Consider the following 17,339-nt stretch of genomic DNA (forward strand, 5'->3'; position numbering starts at 1 on the left):
ATGAAGTAAGGCTGTCGTCCTCGGTAAAGTGAAGGGAAGTTTGTCCTCCTGCGTGAGTGTTCGTACGAGGTCTCAGTTCTTGGTCCGTTTTGATTTCAGACATCAGTGTTAAGATCCGGGACCAATCCGCCGCGGCGTTCGCTATGAGCACTGTACAAATGCGTAGAAAAAAGAAAAGAAAAACGGGTTGTCTGCTGCATGTTGCTGAATTGTCTTTCGTTAAGTGTTTGTCCATCTTGCGTCCCAATGCTAGCAAAGCAGCCTCCTCATAGTGCCTCACAGTGGTAGATGCCTGGTAAGACAGGACAGGCTACAGGTGGAGAAAGAAAAATAAATAAATAATAAGAACTGTCTTGAGGCAAAACAACCAAACATTTATAAAGGTTGTAAATTAAAAAAATAAATAAAACAACATATGTTTGAAAGAACTGAAATACAAATCAAAGTTAAATTAAATTACAATTGTATAATCTAAGAACTTAATTAATAGGTGCCATTAAAGGGAAAGTTCAACATTTTGGGGAACAGGCGTGTTTCTCGTCCCTCCAAAAAATCGATAACTCACACATCTGTACTGTAAATATGAAAAAGCTGCTTTTTTGTAATTGATCTGCTCATTGCCAGGTATCCATTAACAATTAGCCAGTTCTATTGTTCCTTTGAGCAAGTTTTTACTGCATGGAACAGATGACGCTGCGGCTTAGATTGATTCTTTCGTTTAGAAAGACAAATGTGTTACAAGTTTGTAACAGCCATTAATATAATAATGGCCAATAAAGTAAGGATTTTTCCTCATTCTAAGTTGTGTAATAAATCTGCTAATATAATAACTTGCCAACAATGTAATAAAGTAATAAAAGCTTCTTTTTTTTTAAAGCCATGACTAAGAGATAGTGCTGAATATGATGACAATAAAATCTATTCGCTGTGTCTAATTTTAATAAGGAAGCTTCAAAAAAAGACTTTTTATTTAAAGAAGTTCTGTTTATATATTAATACCTTATTGGCTGCACTTATTACATTTTGAAATGACTTTTTAATACTACTTCAATCTTAATATCTTATTTTACTACTGGCAAGATATTATGTTCTGGGCTTTATTTCACTGAAATAAGACAAAATGATGACATTATTGGCAGGTATTAGCTTATTGGTCATAATTTTTTTTTTAAAAGGGTAAAATACCAGCCTGTCTTTAACATGAAGGTAACAAAGTCAGTACAATTAAACCTCACCGCTGTACATCTTTAATATTGATAAAAGACTTCTATGATATTAATAAACAACATGAAACAAGAAGAAGAATGTAAATGTCTTTGATAGACATGTAACTAACCCCTCGATGCCACAGTGTGGAATTTTGTAATTTTATTTTTTGTAAATATAGGAGACTTAGTAGGAGGATTCAAATGCGTTTTCTACGGACATAAAAGTGGTATCAATATTCTCTCTCTGCAACAAATCAAATTAGCATATTCCTCAAAATGTCAAACTGATCTTTTAACGGCTCTGCACGCTGACCTACTGCGTTCACATGAAACCTAAATTATAAATGGAACATTTATGGAAATGCTTCAACTCGCTGTCAGGTCAAAGCCAGTGTGAAGTCTAGATACAGATTTAAGTTGAAAAAAAAAAAGCATGCTTGTTTTGCCTGTAAAAAGAAAAGAAAAAAAATCATGAAGAAAAAGTTAGAATAATAATAAAGACGCAACCTCTGGGAGCTATCGGGGATTTGGAGGCAGATGCAAGTTGTCAGGAAGAGGAGGATGAGGAGGAAGAAGAGGCAGTTTGGTTGAGAGAGCAGGGCCACTGTAAAATGAGATCAGTCCGGGATCATCCGTTCCAGGGCTCCGCCATTGGCTGCAGCAGCAACAGGCGAGGGAGGCTGCCAGGGGTTGTCGGTTGGGGAGGCACGGGAGAGCCGCAGGAGTGTTTGTCATGGCAGGTGGGAGGTTGGTGTGGGTCGCTGGGCAGGGCAGAGGAGGGTGCAGGAGTAGGCAGCCCTGAGGGATGCTATACCATCACAGTGAGAAGGCACGGGGCTCACATGTATGTGTGTGTGTGTGTGTTTTCGTGTGTGTGTGTAAGAGAGATTAATAGAGAACCGGATGTAAGGGGTGGAGAGTTAAAGTACGACAGAGTTGCAGGAGGGAGGAGGGGGGGCGGCTTTGTGTGTGGAGGGGATCCGGCCTCAGAATATGGTGGTCTCGTACTTGGTGCTGACTGGGCGCCTGTTGGAGTCCCGCTGGTCCAAAAGCCAGGTGGTGCTGCCCAGGGAGTGCATGTCTGCGTCCATCTCCAGGGGGTCGATCTGCCGGAGGGAGGAGGGAGGGAGGAGGGACGAGAGGAGGGCGTGAGACGTGCGGCAGTGGAGGCCATTGTGCCACACTGACAAGTCCTCAGCTCACACACGTGCATGTGGATTAGAGGTACAGTCCAGTGATCATGGTATAATCACAGACACTCGGGGCTCAATCCACAAAATGGATGATGTCTGACAGAAAACACACACAGCGCCTGTAAGCCGCAGCAGTAAACCAAAGACACCACCCTCTGGGAGTCACAAGAATAAAAGAAAAATCGGCTGATTAGTATTTCAGGAGCAACTCCTGCTTTAAACCAGTGGCTATTGTCATGGCATGAACAGTCAAGACGCACAAAAACAAGTACATGACGCTGAGAATTCAATGAATATTAAACTAATGTCGGGGTAGGGCTTTATATTGCAGGCTCTCTGCTTATTAATGACACCTTCAGTTCAACATGTCTTGAAGCGTTAAAGCAAAGTCCAAAGGAGACAACTTCAGTGTTACCGCCACGATGGAGGAAACAAAAAAAACCACAAAAAAACCCCCATTTGCACATTTTAGCCAACAGTCTTCATGTAGAGAAGATACATCGCATCAAGAGACCCTGAACCACAGGACCTAAACTTAGCCTCGTCTTAATCTGTAAAAATGTAGGATGAGGATGACAGATGCGAACGTAAAAGGGATGAGGAAAATATTCATGGCTTCAGTCCGAAAAAACACCAGAAAACAGGGAAGACAAAAGTGCAACCTCGGCACCCCAACGACAGGAAAAAGAAAGAACGGGGGGATCGGTGTGTAAAGCGGATGTATGGTGACTGGGGATTGAATAGAGGAAAGGAAAGAGAAGGACCTGGACTCCAGGGCTAACAGAGTGCAACGGGAGGAAGGAAGGACGGTGGGTAGTACACGTGTGACAGTGACAGCAGCGGCATTCGAGCAGAGGGGCACCCTGGGAGGCAGGAGGACCAAGAAGACAAGAACAAAAGATACGTTAAAAAGAAGAGAAGAAAGAGGGGACAGAGCATTTCAACGCACCGGCTGCACAGTGAAGACATCCAGCAGCGGGTTATCGAGTTCTAGAGGTCAGATCACAGTTCTCCCACTCGTCACTTCAATCAACCTGGTTTCCGTCTCGAAACCGTCAGATCGCAGCGCCGCATGGCAGCGACTCCAGCTCCCGTGTGTTTAAGGCCTGACCACGGCGAATCTGACGTTGGAACTTAACGTTTGTGACGTTGAACTTGAGAAACTGACAGAGTGTAATGCCCGGAGCTGCGAAACTTTATGGAAACGCGTTATAATGCCACAAACATTAGTATGACCCAGATCTTATTAGCAATAACCAGTTGGCCCACAAAACTATATACTTCTGGATATTTACCCCTCATATCACATATCGTCTGCATATTGTGGGCTGTACGGACATTGCTGGTGATATAATTACAGTAATTCTTATTTTCTACAAAGACATTCACAATTGAAAAAGTTCATGTGAAGTTGTACTGTGTGAAACTGATTCCTACTTTATTATGGGGTTGAAAATGCTCTTGATAAATATCTGAATTGTAAAAAAAAAAAAAAGATATAGTAGTTTAATTATGGATCCGTAGCTTGGTAATTCACTGACTCTTGGTCTCGATTGCACTGTCGTGCCATGACAGAGTGCGTAAAGAAGTAAAATACTTGTCTCTGAGTATTTATGATCACAATTGTTCCTATTGGCGGCGACGCTACTTGGCAGTGAATTACATTCATTAGAGTAGATTTGTGTTTGTTCGTTCTTTTATTTTGGATGAATTCCAAGAGGGGGGGGGGCATTTACTGTCATCTACAACAACTGATGTGTCACCGCTGCCAATATTTTAACTATTCGTCACGACGACTGAGCTACAGCTTTGAACCCTTTTGTCAAGAAGCAGGAAGAAATAATCATCAGGTTTGCTGATTGTCCGGAAGAAGAAGAAGAAGAAGAAATGCTCAGTGCATAATTTGTAAACAACAAAATCAAACAATTTGGAAAATATCGACTTCACATTGTGCATTTTTAAACAGTGCCATCAAACTTTGTAAACTCGGCTGAAGAACGTTGCTTTGAAAACCCCAGGCTGTGAATATTCACATGCTTTAAACTAAAATGTGCCGGTGTCTGTTGTCCTTTCCTACGGCGATATGTACAGCATGCATTCCAATGCAGACGTTTTGTTTTTGTTTAATTATTTTACTTTTCTTCGCTTGTTTTGGAATTAATTATTATTATCTGTTTGTGTGCCATGTGAGAGTGTGAAACCTGACAGACACAAGTGTAACTTCAGGGGACAGTGCTCAGCAAACCGTCAGTCGCAGTTTTGTTTTTTGTTTTTTTGTGGGTTTTTTTGTGTGTGTGTGGGTGGGGGGAGTAAATGTACCGAAAACTGCCACCGTTTCTGTTTGAGCCCAACGTCACTCGGTGGCAGCGAGACGCATTAAGACAAATTACAGTTGACAGCAATCAAGCCCCCCTCTCATCTCCAGCTTAAACAACCAGCCGGGCTCATTATGCAGCACTGTGATTACTCCATATATTACCCTTACAGGCAGGTAGTAAAACAAAGTGATTTGTGCCTCTGCAGGAGCATGCGCTCCAGCGGTGCGGTTCTCTCAGGTGATGCTTATTATTGTGCACCGCCTGGGAGGTCGATGCATCAGCGCCCAGACCTCAGGCTCCTGCACGGGCGCTTTACACAACACACACACACACACACACACACACACACTCCCATCAGAGGTTTTGGGGGGTGCGGCGGGTGGGTGCGACCGGTCCTCGGAATTCAATCAAAACCAAAAAACTCCCAGAGGAAATCACACACACCCGCCTGTGAGCAGCAAATATAACTATTCATTCATCACATTTCACGTATGCACAAATAGAAACTCTCCCTCCCTGATCGCAGTGACTCAGAGTTTGAGGAGGTGGGCGAGACGAAATTGTTAGCAAAGTAGTGAGTCATCACTTTGTAACACACACAGACACACACGCACGCACACACACACGGTAAATCTTTTGTAGGTGGCCCAGCACAGAGAAAGTCGGTCACGAGGTCCGTGCACCTTTCCCCCGAGTCGTGAGTTGCACGACAGTTGCTCCTCCCGCCTCAGAGCGAACTCGACACTCTGGAGGCTCACGCACACGCTCCGCTGGGGTGGTACTCACTGCTGATCTTCGCATGCTGCTCCACGACTGAGAGATAGGCCGGCTGGCTTTGGTTTCTATGACCTCCGAGGCCAGAGACGATGGGGGGACGTACTGTCGCGCCCTGGACTGGATAGCCATCTGGTAGGCCACCTCGAAGGCCTGCCCCAGCGTGAGGATGATCTCGTACGTCTGAGTCTGTGCCAATAGAAAAATGTGTTTGGATCAGTAGCCGGTTCTATTTCCCGGAGTTTAACTAATCGCCGGTTAACATTCAGACAAATTGTGTATTAAAGGCTTTGATGGTGCGCTTTAACGAGCCGTTTAAGTTCCGTAATTCGCTTCAGGACAAAAAAAAAAAAGAAGCACAAAAGTGACTAAACCGCCACGACTACAATCCAGGCTTCAACAATAAAATCCACCTGCAGTCATTTTCACCGACCTGTTAGCGTATCAGTTTGTGCTTCTCATCAAAACATCGTGTGGCACTCCAAAGCGCTGCTCGTCACATTTTCAGGATAATTAGATCGTATAATCATCCACTGGCTCTTGTTTGGAGTGTGGTGGGTTCAAAACAAGGGATGAGGGGAAAGCAATTCTTTTGTCTTTCTTGTAAAGCCGCATTTTTCACACAAAGCTGAAAAACTGGTCCAAGCCAGCAAAGGCAGCTCCACAGCGGTCCATCTACCGATGTTAAAAGATTGCCGTTGACCTTTTAGTAGACGTTAATCTACAAGTGACAACATAATCTGTGCCTGTACATGAAAATGCCATGCATAGCAGGAGTGAGGCTTCAATCGAAGCCTTTTGATGAACCAATCAAGGAAATAGTGTCCATAGGAAGAGCGGCGTGCTGTTTGAACCGCAGGACTTCTGGTAATGTGCAAAGGACAATCAAGTCTTTGTATTAAGAGTTTGTATGAACTGAACCCAGTCTGTTGTGCTCAGATTTTTTTTTTTCTTCCCTCAAATAAATAATTCCATAACTCACCACTTCCACTGTGCTGAAGACGTGACAGAAGTGGTGGCCACTCTTCAGATCCTTGGTAATGTACGCAAAGGTGCAGAGGTCATCTGGGTCCTGGGCGGCACACGAGATGTTCCTGATCTCGTGCTCTGCTACGATGGTCTGACGGGCGACGGGGGACAGTGTGAGCTCAGGAAGAACAAGCGCCGACGGAGCGGCAGACAAAAACACGCTTTTCTCTGTTACCTTGGTGGCTGCGTCAATGAACTTCACTCCTCTATAGGTAATGGACAATATGACAACTGGACCTTTTCTAGAGTCTTTAGATTTCTGTAGGAGACACAACAGAGTGAGAGGCGAGTCGCTGCAACAACAAAACACAAAGTGCTTTCAGCAATAAATTATATTAGAACCATGTGTCTGAGGGGTGCTTTAGAAACTGCAATCACGGTATTCTACATCATCTGACTTGATCGTCAACTCATTGCTTCTTTTTACTTTTTATATTCCATTTAAAGGTTGTGATTGACCTCGACGACAAGCTGTATGTTTTCTCTGCTGTTACAGTTTGTCGGTTAACAAGATAACTCAAAAGATAACTCATGTGGTTTAATTGTCAGCTCCAGACCATAGTCTGTATCGGAAACTGCATCTTTTGATTTAAGCCAAATTTAGTCAAGGGTCTTTGCTCCAGAGCTTCACTGAAAAACATGTAAATACAATTTGTACAATTTATTACAATCTATTTTATCCAATAATCTATTTATATTGTTTTTATTACTGTTGTGAAGCAGGTTGTAACTTTGCGCTATATACAGTTTAATGTTTTTGTTTTTTTACTTGCAGAGATTTATGAGCGACCACCTTCAAATACAGATTTTTTTCAAGGTAATAAATACAACTAGTAGAAGAAGGTGTGAAGACCTTCTGCAATACTTACCCTAATTTTAGCGCAGGCATCTTGTGTGGACTCAATCCCTCGTAGATCCCTGATTATCATTGAACCTAGGTACTAAACGCAAAGAATGAAAACATTTCAACTGTGATGGCGACACATTGTGAGCTGATTTGAAACACAAGACGAGGACGAAAATCCCTGCATTCATCCGTATGCATGTTGAATACTGTGGCAGTCATGTCTGTCTGGTGTCATGTGTGTCTGCTGGCTCCAGGAGAGTTATTGTGAGCCTCGGGCCATAAATATCCCTTTCCATTGGAAAAAATAGAAGACAAATATTTGTCAATATCATGTGATCCAAGTGGAAGTTCTAATAACCACTTTGTGTCCCTATTGGACCTCTACAGAAGAACGTTAAACACCAAAATTCTTACTCTGAACTGAAAATCAATTGCTTTTAGAATAAAAATGTAATGTCAATGAACTTCTAGAGGAAAATACTGCAGGGGAAGGATTTGGAATGGGTAAGCAGCAACGACGTTGCTGGCGTACTCCTGATGACGTCGGCGACGACTTACTGTTGCCTCGTACCCGCAGGAGTCCAGGATGAGTTTCTCGGGCTGGTGGTGCCAGGCGGACACCGTGGCGTAGGTAGCAGACTGGCTCGGAGGCCGGAGGTTCAGACGAGACTCTTTGTGCCGCTCATTGTGTCGGTCCTGCACAAACAGGAAGTCAGAACTCACAATACAGTGCATGTTCTCCCTGAGCGGCTTCAGTTTTGTAGCAATAAATGAGTTCCATTTTCTATGCAGTGAAGCCAAAAACATCATAACTTGTTAATAGTGTAATATTGTCAGCAGTGATATTGTAATAATCTTTTGCTAATATATTTACTGATTACATTATTGAAGTAGCAATGGAACAGGGACAAATGGAGGTAAACATAATGTAAGAATATGTAAAAGCCAACTATTGTATTGAACACAACTGTGACTGCATTTCTTGAAAAAAAAATAACTTTCTGCTGTTCACTCCTGAAAAAATAGGTAAAGTAGATAGTATAGACGTCTTATTCACTTATTGAAGAAGCATATTATGCATCACTGTCAAGTCACTTTTATTTTGAGAGCATTTTAAAACAGCAGCTGAAGTGCATGTATTGGTCTCACAGATGATATGACCACTGACCATCGTTAGTCCTGAGGAACTCACTGAAATGTTATTAATCAAGTTAATGTTGGGGTTTTTTTTGGTAATAAGTGGTTTATTTCCATTTATTTGTTGCAGACATTAAATTCAAGATAAGCAAATATTTCTCATGAAACATTATTTTTGCTTTTACAATGTTCATATTTAACATTTAGGTGGTAGTGGAGGCTTGGGTGGTGGGAGGTTTGCTGGTTTGAATCCCTCTGCCACTTGGCTTGATGTAAAACTGTTCAAGTTGTGTTGGGAAGTTTTTCCAATTCAAACAAGCGGGTGAACTCAAGCTAAAAAAGTAACGGCATTCGTTGACTGCGAGCACAAATGTGTGAGTCTCAGTTGAGCCGGTGCAGTAACAAAAAACAAAAACAAAAAAAACAAAACAACCAAAACTGCCTGTTGTACATTAAAGCAACAAAAGACTGTCCGCTCAGCACTTTGGTCCTATTTGATATGCAAGTCGACTTATAAATATTCATGCACCGTGGGCCTTTAGGTCAATGTAGGCTGCGCTCAGCTCCTTGATAAATCACCTGTCAGAGGAAAACATACTTATGATAACGATGCTTTAAGGTATTAGGAATATGTGAAGTATTGATTGTGCACATCGCGGCCGCTGAGCACTGCGGCAGCTCTTTTTACTCGCAGATGTGTCCCTTTGCGCTCTCTCTCTCTCTCTCTCTCTCTCTCTCTCTCTCTCTCTCTCTCTCTCTCTCTCTCTCTCTCTCTCTCTCTCTCTCTCTCTCTCTCTCTCTCTCTCTCTCTCTCTCTCTCTCTCTCTGGCCACAGTGAGTCAGGAAGCAGGCACGCCAGCTTGACTGTCTGCGTCGCATCTTGACCTTTAGCAAATGCAAAAATTTGATCACTGAGTTATTCTTAGTCCGTTCTCTTAGCGAAGAAAACCGGGAAATTCACAGAGGCTGAGCAGAATTCATGACAGTCAACAAAGATCAAAATCAGCTGTAGGGCAAGCGCTATTCAATTCAATACTGTCATGTTTTGACTTTCAAATATTTCAATAATATTTTCATCCGCAGTAATGGTTCCGAGCAAATTTCGCTGTTTAAAAGTCATAAATAAATTTGTCATTTGAGTTTTTGGGTTCTTTGCTGTTGTAGTTTGTTTTTTGTTTTTTGTTGCCTGCTGCATCAGTAACAGTTCATTGCGTTGAACATTTGTTATGTTGTATGAATCTTTCATATTCTCTATTAGTTATACAGCTTAAAATAAATACATGTAACTGAGCATCAGTGAATGGTCAGCCGAGTTTTGCCAGGCAAACCTGTGATTGTCTTTCTTTTACACATCAGAAGGAATAACGATTGTCTTCTTATTTGATATAATTTAGGAATCACAAGACAGGAGGACAAAAGTATGTTGTCTTGCATGTCTTTCCTAATCACCAAGGAAATAATAAGTGGAGGACATTTTCTCCATTGTGTCGATGCTCAAAGATGAAAATGCACATTTGCCATTTATTAAACTGCATTATTCAGCCAAAACAAAAGTTACGACTCTGTAACAAGTCTTTCCAATTCGGATTTTTGTTCCACACAAACAAAAGGATAGGATGGTGTGCATGTATGCTCACTGCAAAGACGTTCTCTCCTATTATTAGCACATGAAAGCCAACTTTTACCTCTGAGTTCAACATGGTTCAACAGAGTTAAAGGAGAAAGGCTGAAGTAGCAAACAAAGAAAAAAAAAAACAAACGTTGATAAAAGTGAGCGGACAACTGGAGTTAACGTCAGTGGGGCTTTTCAAGGCTGGCGGCAGCCGAGGCGGATGAGAGGACTGAAGAATGACAGCGAGGTTTGTCAAGGTTTGATTTGTTCTGAGGACTTTGGCTCTTTCCTTTCACGTGAGTGAGATACATGGCAGTCGAATACTGCAGTGACCCGGAGAGGTCACCGCCGAGTGGAAGCCACAACACAAACACCAATAACTCAACCTAAAAGTAAAAAGGAAGACAAAAAAAAAAAAAAAGAAGTGTGGTATTATTTGTGTGGCTTTCATGTATTTACTTCGTTGTTTTTGCATTTGTAATGTGGCTTTCTCTTTCGAATGAGTGATTCTCAAGCCCATCGTGTTGATCCCAGTGCAGCTAAATATTCTAAACTTAAAATTTAACAAACCGCTGCTTTAAAGCAAGTCTTTCTTTAGAAATGGGAGTTGGGACTCACTACAGAGCGCGGCCTCTCGCTGTAGGAGCGCAGAGATACGCTGCAGTCTTGGTCGACTCCTCTCCGCCTCCGATCCGTCTCAGCCAGGGGCAGCAGCATGTCCATGGAGCGACTGGTGTAGGGGTCCATCTGACTGAGGGGAGACGTGGTCTGGGACAGAAGGTCATGGAACTGCCATAGATACACACATACAAACACACACATATACACAAGTGCCACAGATTAATGATTTGACAGCACCGCGTGTGCACAGGCTGGTTTCCATGATCTCTATCCAAGCCTAATCCTCCAAAAAAAGATCCCCCCCCCCCGTTTTTTTCCATGGAGGTTCTCGATTCTGTTCAGCCCGGTTTAATCTGCCTGGGAAATCAGCCCTGAGTATTTAACTGTTGTGAACATAATGATATTGAACAATCTCGCTCCAAAATTAGATATCCGCCGCAGAAAGGAGACGATCCGTTTTCTCACAAAATTATGTTGGCGTGGAAACACAGCTCGCCATGTCACGCTGATTAATGTTGCTCTTAAGCTGTTTTGGGATCCTTGTTCAATACGGAGAAAAAAAACGGGGCGTCGTCATCAATCTCTTGAGAACAACACGAGCAAACAAATGTGAGCGGAATTTTAAAAACGGTTTTGCCGTCACTAAATCTGGGTTATATCGAGGGCATACGCAGAGCCCCCCCCCCCCCCCCCACCTCTAATTGTGCACATTAAGCATATCTAATCTATTAACCAAATTAGCGCTGACAGTATGTTTCTGCAGATCAGTGGTGAAGCTGTGGCAGAAAAACTGCTGTAGTCCTTAGATTAGAAACGTCCTACTCGAGCTACACTGAATTCTTGTGTGTAAAATCACCGTCACCCATAATAAGAAGACCTTTAAAAAAAAAAAAACTAGGATCCATTGATGAATATGTGTCCATATTTGCTTCAGCAGTCTTACCATGATTGGGGACAGACGACGGGACTTAGTTGGAGCCTCTTCATAGGGTCTCTCTGCTAGAGAGGCAATGATCCTTTTCCTGTGACCCAGGGGACCAATCTTGATCACCTGAAGAGGGCAACACCAAGGCTTAATGTGGGACCCTCAAATCCCCCGATGCATCCATATTTCAAGAATTTCTCTAACCCCTGCTAATACAGATACATCCAGAATCCACTGACACAGAATTGGTGGCATGCACTCCGCACTGGCAGTCATCCACAGGCAAACAGAAATGACTCTCGTCAATAATTCAGCCCCAATCTGTTTTGCCGTAAGCTTAAAGTACAGCTCTGTCTCTTTCTTGGGATGCTCCATAATTCACAATTTTTTTTTTTGGGGGGGGGGGGTGGATGGGTAAAATGCAGAAAAAACAACAACAACAAAAACATTAAAACCCTCACTGATTTCAGGACAATTTTTCATATGCAAATAGTCAAAGGACTTTGTGATGATGCACTGCATCTATTCATTCATGCATTTCATTTGTAACAATATAAAAGGTGCATTGGTGAGTCAACATGTCAATATTATGTATCTGTTTCTCTTTAAATCTTCTGCAAAGACCCTTTTGGCTCATGTGTCTAAAATCCTCACAGGAGGAAGCATAGGTTAATTTAATGTAGTCCAAACTCATTATTTTAATACCGTACATTTACATAATTGGCCATTAACATTCATGCTCATCCAGTAAAGGTGGATGTTGAGTGATTAATGTTACATTTGCAATTATGTGGCTGGTACAAAATAGTCCGTAACAGGCTCGTATGATTCTTTGTCTGAGGGCTTCAATTATTTATTCGACGCGAGTCAGAGGCAGAAGAGGAAACTGGTCTGAACGCCGGCTTTCTGCCGCTGTTTTCATTATCATCGTGTGCAGACTCCCACTGAGACCAGAGACCATGAGGCGTGCAAAATCAGAGACATTTTTTTTAAACACTAATAAAGAACATTGGGTGCATACGGGAGCGTAAAGCGACTCATAGATCATCGTGATGCTTGATGCTATTTGCTGTAAGATGCTGAGGAGGATGTGGGAAACGTAATGGGCAAAGTGAGCTCTGCCAAGACGCTGGGAGGCAGTTCTGCTACTCTGCACACTGAAAGTAATGTGCCCTCCACTCACACCCATCTTTCTGCATCTCGGTCTTCTGGACACCATCCCTCACACACTGCATAGACGGCATGTTTGGCTGCTGCCTCCCTGTTGCTGCTGCTGCTGCTGCTGCTACTGCAGCTGTTGCTGTTTTCTGCTATTTTGCTGCCACTGCCGCCGTGTTTATCACAACCAGGCGCACAAATTAATGCACTGATAAGTGTGGTGTGGGGGGGTATGAAGGCTATTACTGAACGCTTTTGTTCTGCTCTGTCTGATTGCTCATCAGCCATATTGCATCACCTGCTTTGTTTGTCCGCAACGCTGTCATAGCATATGCAGAACTGCTGTATGCACCGAGCAAATGGACATTGACTGGACAAAGTGTGGATGGATGGATGGATGGATGAATGGATCAAAAAGCTGAACATGTTAACTCTGTAATGTTCAGCAACCTAATAAATAGTCATTAATCTTATAAACAATCCCTGTATATTAAAAATGGCAGAAGCAAGACATCTTTGGATTTGAGTGCCTTGAAATTCCATTTTCGAAAAATTGTGAGGGACTTCCTATCTCTGTTCACTTTTCTCATCAAGTGCACCTCGTTTCCTATGAGTTAATGAAAATGTTGAAAATTTTAACCATTTTCAAAGCATCATTGTACATGTATCTAAATTGGCTGGTGCTTAGACAAAGCGCTTCAGTACTTTGTTATGTGCATAAAGAGACAGAGAAGACATCAGAGCAGCCTGGCTTCAAATCTGCCCACTAAATGTTTGTTAAAATAGGATCGTTATGAGACTGCTGCTTTATTAATTACATCCCAACACTAACAAAAGCAGTGGGAGGTATTGTGCTGAAGCTGGATTGTCTGAAATGTAAGTTATTCAACATCAGTTTCATATTTGTCCAGTAAAACTTGAACGCTGATTTTCTATTAATTTACTTTAATTTTTGTAGCATTGATTGTCAAAGGGAGTTTATTGTTGTCTTTTTTGTAAATCACAATATAGTGAACCTATTCCATGACAGAAAACATTTTAACCCAAATGTGTTTGCAAATGGACATATCTATCGTGTTCAAATTGAAAGTCTCTAAGTAGAAATGCCTTTATGTGCTGACAATAATATATTTTAAAATGGAAACATAGGAAGTCTTGCATCTAACCAAAACATACTGCTTGTTGTGAGGCAGTGTCAGTTTAGAGTTGATCCAGAGGTGACAGCTCTGCCTTACTTAGATTTTCAAATAAATGGATTTGATATACTTTGTCTGGTCTGCGGTTGAAGTGGCTTTGGTCACGAAAAGATCGCACTTCAATAAAAAAAAAAAATTATAATAATACTTTCACCAGTGAAACAAAAAATGATGTTTTAGCATTAAAAAAACCAAATTTACAATATGAATACTTTAGCAATCGCTTATGCGAAAACATCCCGTAAAATCATACAAATGATCTATTGGGGAAAAATGTAATTAGTTGTATTTGAATTTTTTATAATTTTGCTCATGTTTCATATGTTCACATCATAGGAGCCAATTTGTGATCCATAATGCAACTGGCCACCGGAGAGCAGCTCAAATGTTTCATTTCAGTGTTTTTGATCCAGGTTGGGAACCAGTGACTGTGTAAAAATATAGACAAAATAACAATTCTCTCAAAGCCAACATATTCACCCTCTGTTCACCAGTTGCAGGATACATCATGAATATTTCTCCTCCACAGTCAGCGAGTTACTTCTTCTGTTTCTCTTCTTCCTGTACCTTCCTGCAGGTACCTCAGTCTTTGGAGATGCAAGTTTGTGATCTGCAGTTCTTCGTCTCATCAGACTTGTTATTATCTGTCCTGTTTTACTTTTCCCTAAATCAGACCAGTCAAGGTAGAATTGTCTCCCGACTACGGAGTTGACTCTGCTCCAGTTTTCTTCCTGTTAAAACGGGAGGTTTTTGTTTAATCTCCCCTGTTGCGCAGATGGGAGCTGATCATGTGTGAATTTATCAACTGTCCTTCTATAAGGTGTTTTTCTTACTCTGTTCAACTCGGTGGGATAGCTGTGTTGTAACCAGTGTTCTGAGTTGAGTTGGGATTTATAATGATCGTCGTGTTCAGCCACTACTGGGACGACACTTGTAACGGGAATATTTTCAGCGAATGTTTTGAAAGGCTGAACAGAGACGTGGTTCGTCATTACAAAGACCGATTGCAAAAGCAGAATTGATATTGTGTATCATAACATATCATCAATGAACCTGTCTCACCATGCTCTCAAATCTCTTAACTATCCTCCGAAACATCAATAAAACATAAATTTGTAATGAACTTGCCTTTTGGTGTGTCAGTCCAGCTCTCACTGGCCACTTTAGTAGACACACTTGGCTGGACCTCATTTGGCCTCAAGGACTGCATTTATTCTCCTGGTTACATATTTAACAATGTTGTGGAAATAACACATCCCTTTCCGCCGTATCTTGAAGGTGCTAAATTGGATTGAGATGTACAGTGAACTTGTGATGTTCAAAAAACCAGTTTGCGATGATTCCAGCTTTGTGACACGGTGTGTGAAGAAGTCGCCATCATTGGTACATGCAACCAAAAAGGTCATGCAACAATTCTCACATAGGTTGTGGCATTTAAACAGAGCTCAATACTAGAGGGTTTTTTCCACATCGTCTATATTGTCCAGGTTTGTTGAGCCAGGGTGAACCCTAGTTTTCACTGCAGTTTCTCCCTTTGTGGTCTTCTGCTGCTGTAGCGCATCAACTTCGAGTTTCAACATGTGGTGCGGTGAGAGACACTCTTCTGAGAATTGCTGTTCACTGGATATTTCCTGGTGTCAACATTATTCTCTGTGAAGCCTAGAGGTGGTTGTCTGTGCATATTCTCACTCTCGTAGCAAGCCTCGTCGAAGTTGACTGACACCAACGTCTGACACCAACAATCATGTCGAAAGTCACTCAAATATTCGGTTTTGCCTAAAAGCATCAAGCTCCTGCCACGTGATTGGCTCATTAACTATTTCCAGTAACCAGTAGTTGAAAAGGTGCACCTCATAGAGTGGGGATGAGTGTACTACAAAATTATTACAAAAATAAACATGAAGGGAAAAAAAAAAAAAAATCAAACCTGGTAATTTGACACCAACTTCAAGAAATGAGTGAAAAGCTCATGTCAGCTATACTCTGCATACAGTCAACCACTTCTTCTCATGCTCTGTCAACATTTAATCTGAACATCCCACACTGCAGCCAAGAGAAGATCGGTAAAAAAAATCTTCTCCTCATGTAAAAGTATATTTTCGATTTTGATTGTGGTACATTTTCAAAGAAACTATGTTTGTGGGTTGAACAGCAAAGCTGAATTTTTTTTCAGATGTGCCTTCGCTCGATTAAATTGTTGACTCTTTCTAAGAAAACAGATATTTGCAAACACTCATCACAGCCAGCGACAGCTAATTCAAAAATACATTATCTGTTAAACATCAAAGATTCTGAAAAGACTTTAAAAAACCTGCACTTAACAATAAAGACCGAAGAAACGTTAAGAAAAATGTTTGCTCGTGAGAAAAATGCAATTTCTTTTTTCGAAATAAATAACATTTTCATCGACCATTCTGCAAACCTTCAGACAAGAGCCCGAGATGCCAGGAAAAGTGTTTCAGAACTCAAGCAGCCACACAGACCTGCACACACACACCGAACCAAAGTGGTAAATGCGTCACTCTGTAGCTGTAATCCCCCCCACCCAAAAATGGCTCCTCTTTTGTGGTTGCTAATTATCATAAACTGTTGCACTGTTTCCATGAAGATAAAAAACAAATTACACATTTCCCTGCCATCAATTACCACTTTCACTTCATCATTTCATTCACCACTGCTTAATTCATGTTATCAGTTAGTTATCGGCTAATGACTCAGTAATTTTCCCAAATGTTCCTGCTGTCGTTTTTATGCAAATGCCTCCATCAGCGAGCGCTTCTCTGACGTTTCAGCGATGCTTTTTTTTTCAAAGCGCCTCGTAACCTCGAGCCTGAGCCACGAATGCATGCGACACCACAGCCCTTCGTCTCGCACGTCTGAAAGACGATATTCAACCCGCCGAGTCCTTCAAGGGTAATCAGAAGGCTTCTTACGTTGACGATCTCCAGCTCCCACAGGTTCTTCACGCACTCCAGCGTGCGGTAGCCACTCGAAAGAAAGTTGGGCAGATATTCGTGCAGGCCGAGGCCGTCGAGCCAGGAGGCGAGCGACGTGCTGCCGTCGCAGCCCAGAGCTTTGACCTGCAGAGACGGAAGTGCTAAATGTCAATAAAGGGGTAAAAAGTAATGGTGTGTCGCCACTGTGTGATTACTTTAACAACAACCATGTAATTGGAAGAAAAAAAAAACCCTGCCCTTTTGTGATAACTCTAAGCTGTCTCTGAAGCTGCAGTTAACTTCTCAGAAGTTTCACCCACAATCCATTTTGTTTGTGAGTTTTATTAAAGCAAACTCAGCAAACTACTGTGTTGCACAAAGAAAA

At 41.9% G+C, this 17,339-nt stretch overlaps 1 protein-coding gene across 1 annotated transcript; it reads right to left on the reverse strand.

The window, feature by feature from the left end:
- Positions 1–273: 273 nt before the first annotated feature.
- On the reverse strand, positions 274–17,027 carry anks1ab (ankyrin repeat and sterile alpha motif domain containing 1Ab). The gene is made up of 10 exons (XM_080494524.1): positions 16,952–17,027; positions 11,683–11,790; positions 10,737–10,907; positions 7,928–8,065; positions 7,392–7,463; positions 6,698–6,781; positions 6,476–6,613; positions 5,506–5,682; positions 1,716–2,314; positions 274–310 (listed from the first exon to the last, which is right to left on the reverse strand). Exons 2-9 carry the CDS (start codon positions 11,683–11,685, stop codon positions 2,195–2,197), a joined length of 903 nt encoding a protein of 300 aa, XP_080350650.1. The 5' UTR covers positions 11,686–11,790; positions 16,952–17,027; the 3' UTR covers positions 274–310; positions 1,716–2,194.
- Positions 17,028–17,339: the final 312 nt, after the last annotated feature.

The sequence above is a fragment of the Blennius ocellaris genome, assembly GCF_963422515.1.
Source record: "Blennius ocellaris genome assembly, chromosome: 4".
Lineage (NCBI taxonomy): Eukaryota > Metazoa > Chordata > Actinopteri > Blenniiformes > Blenniidae > Blennius > Blennius ocellaris.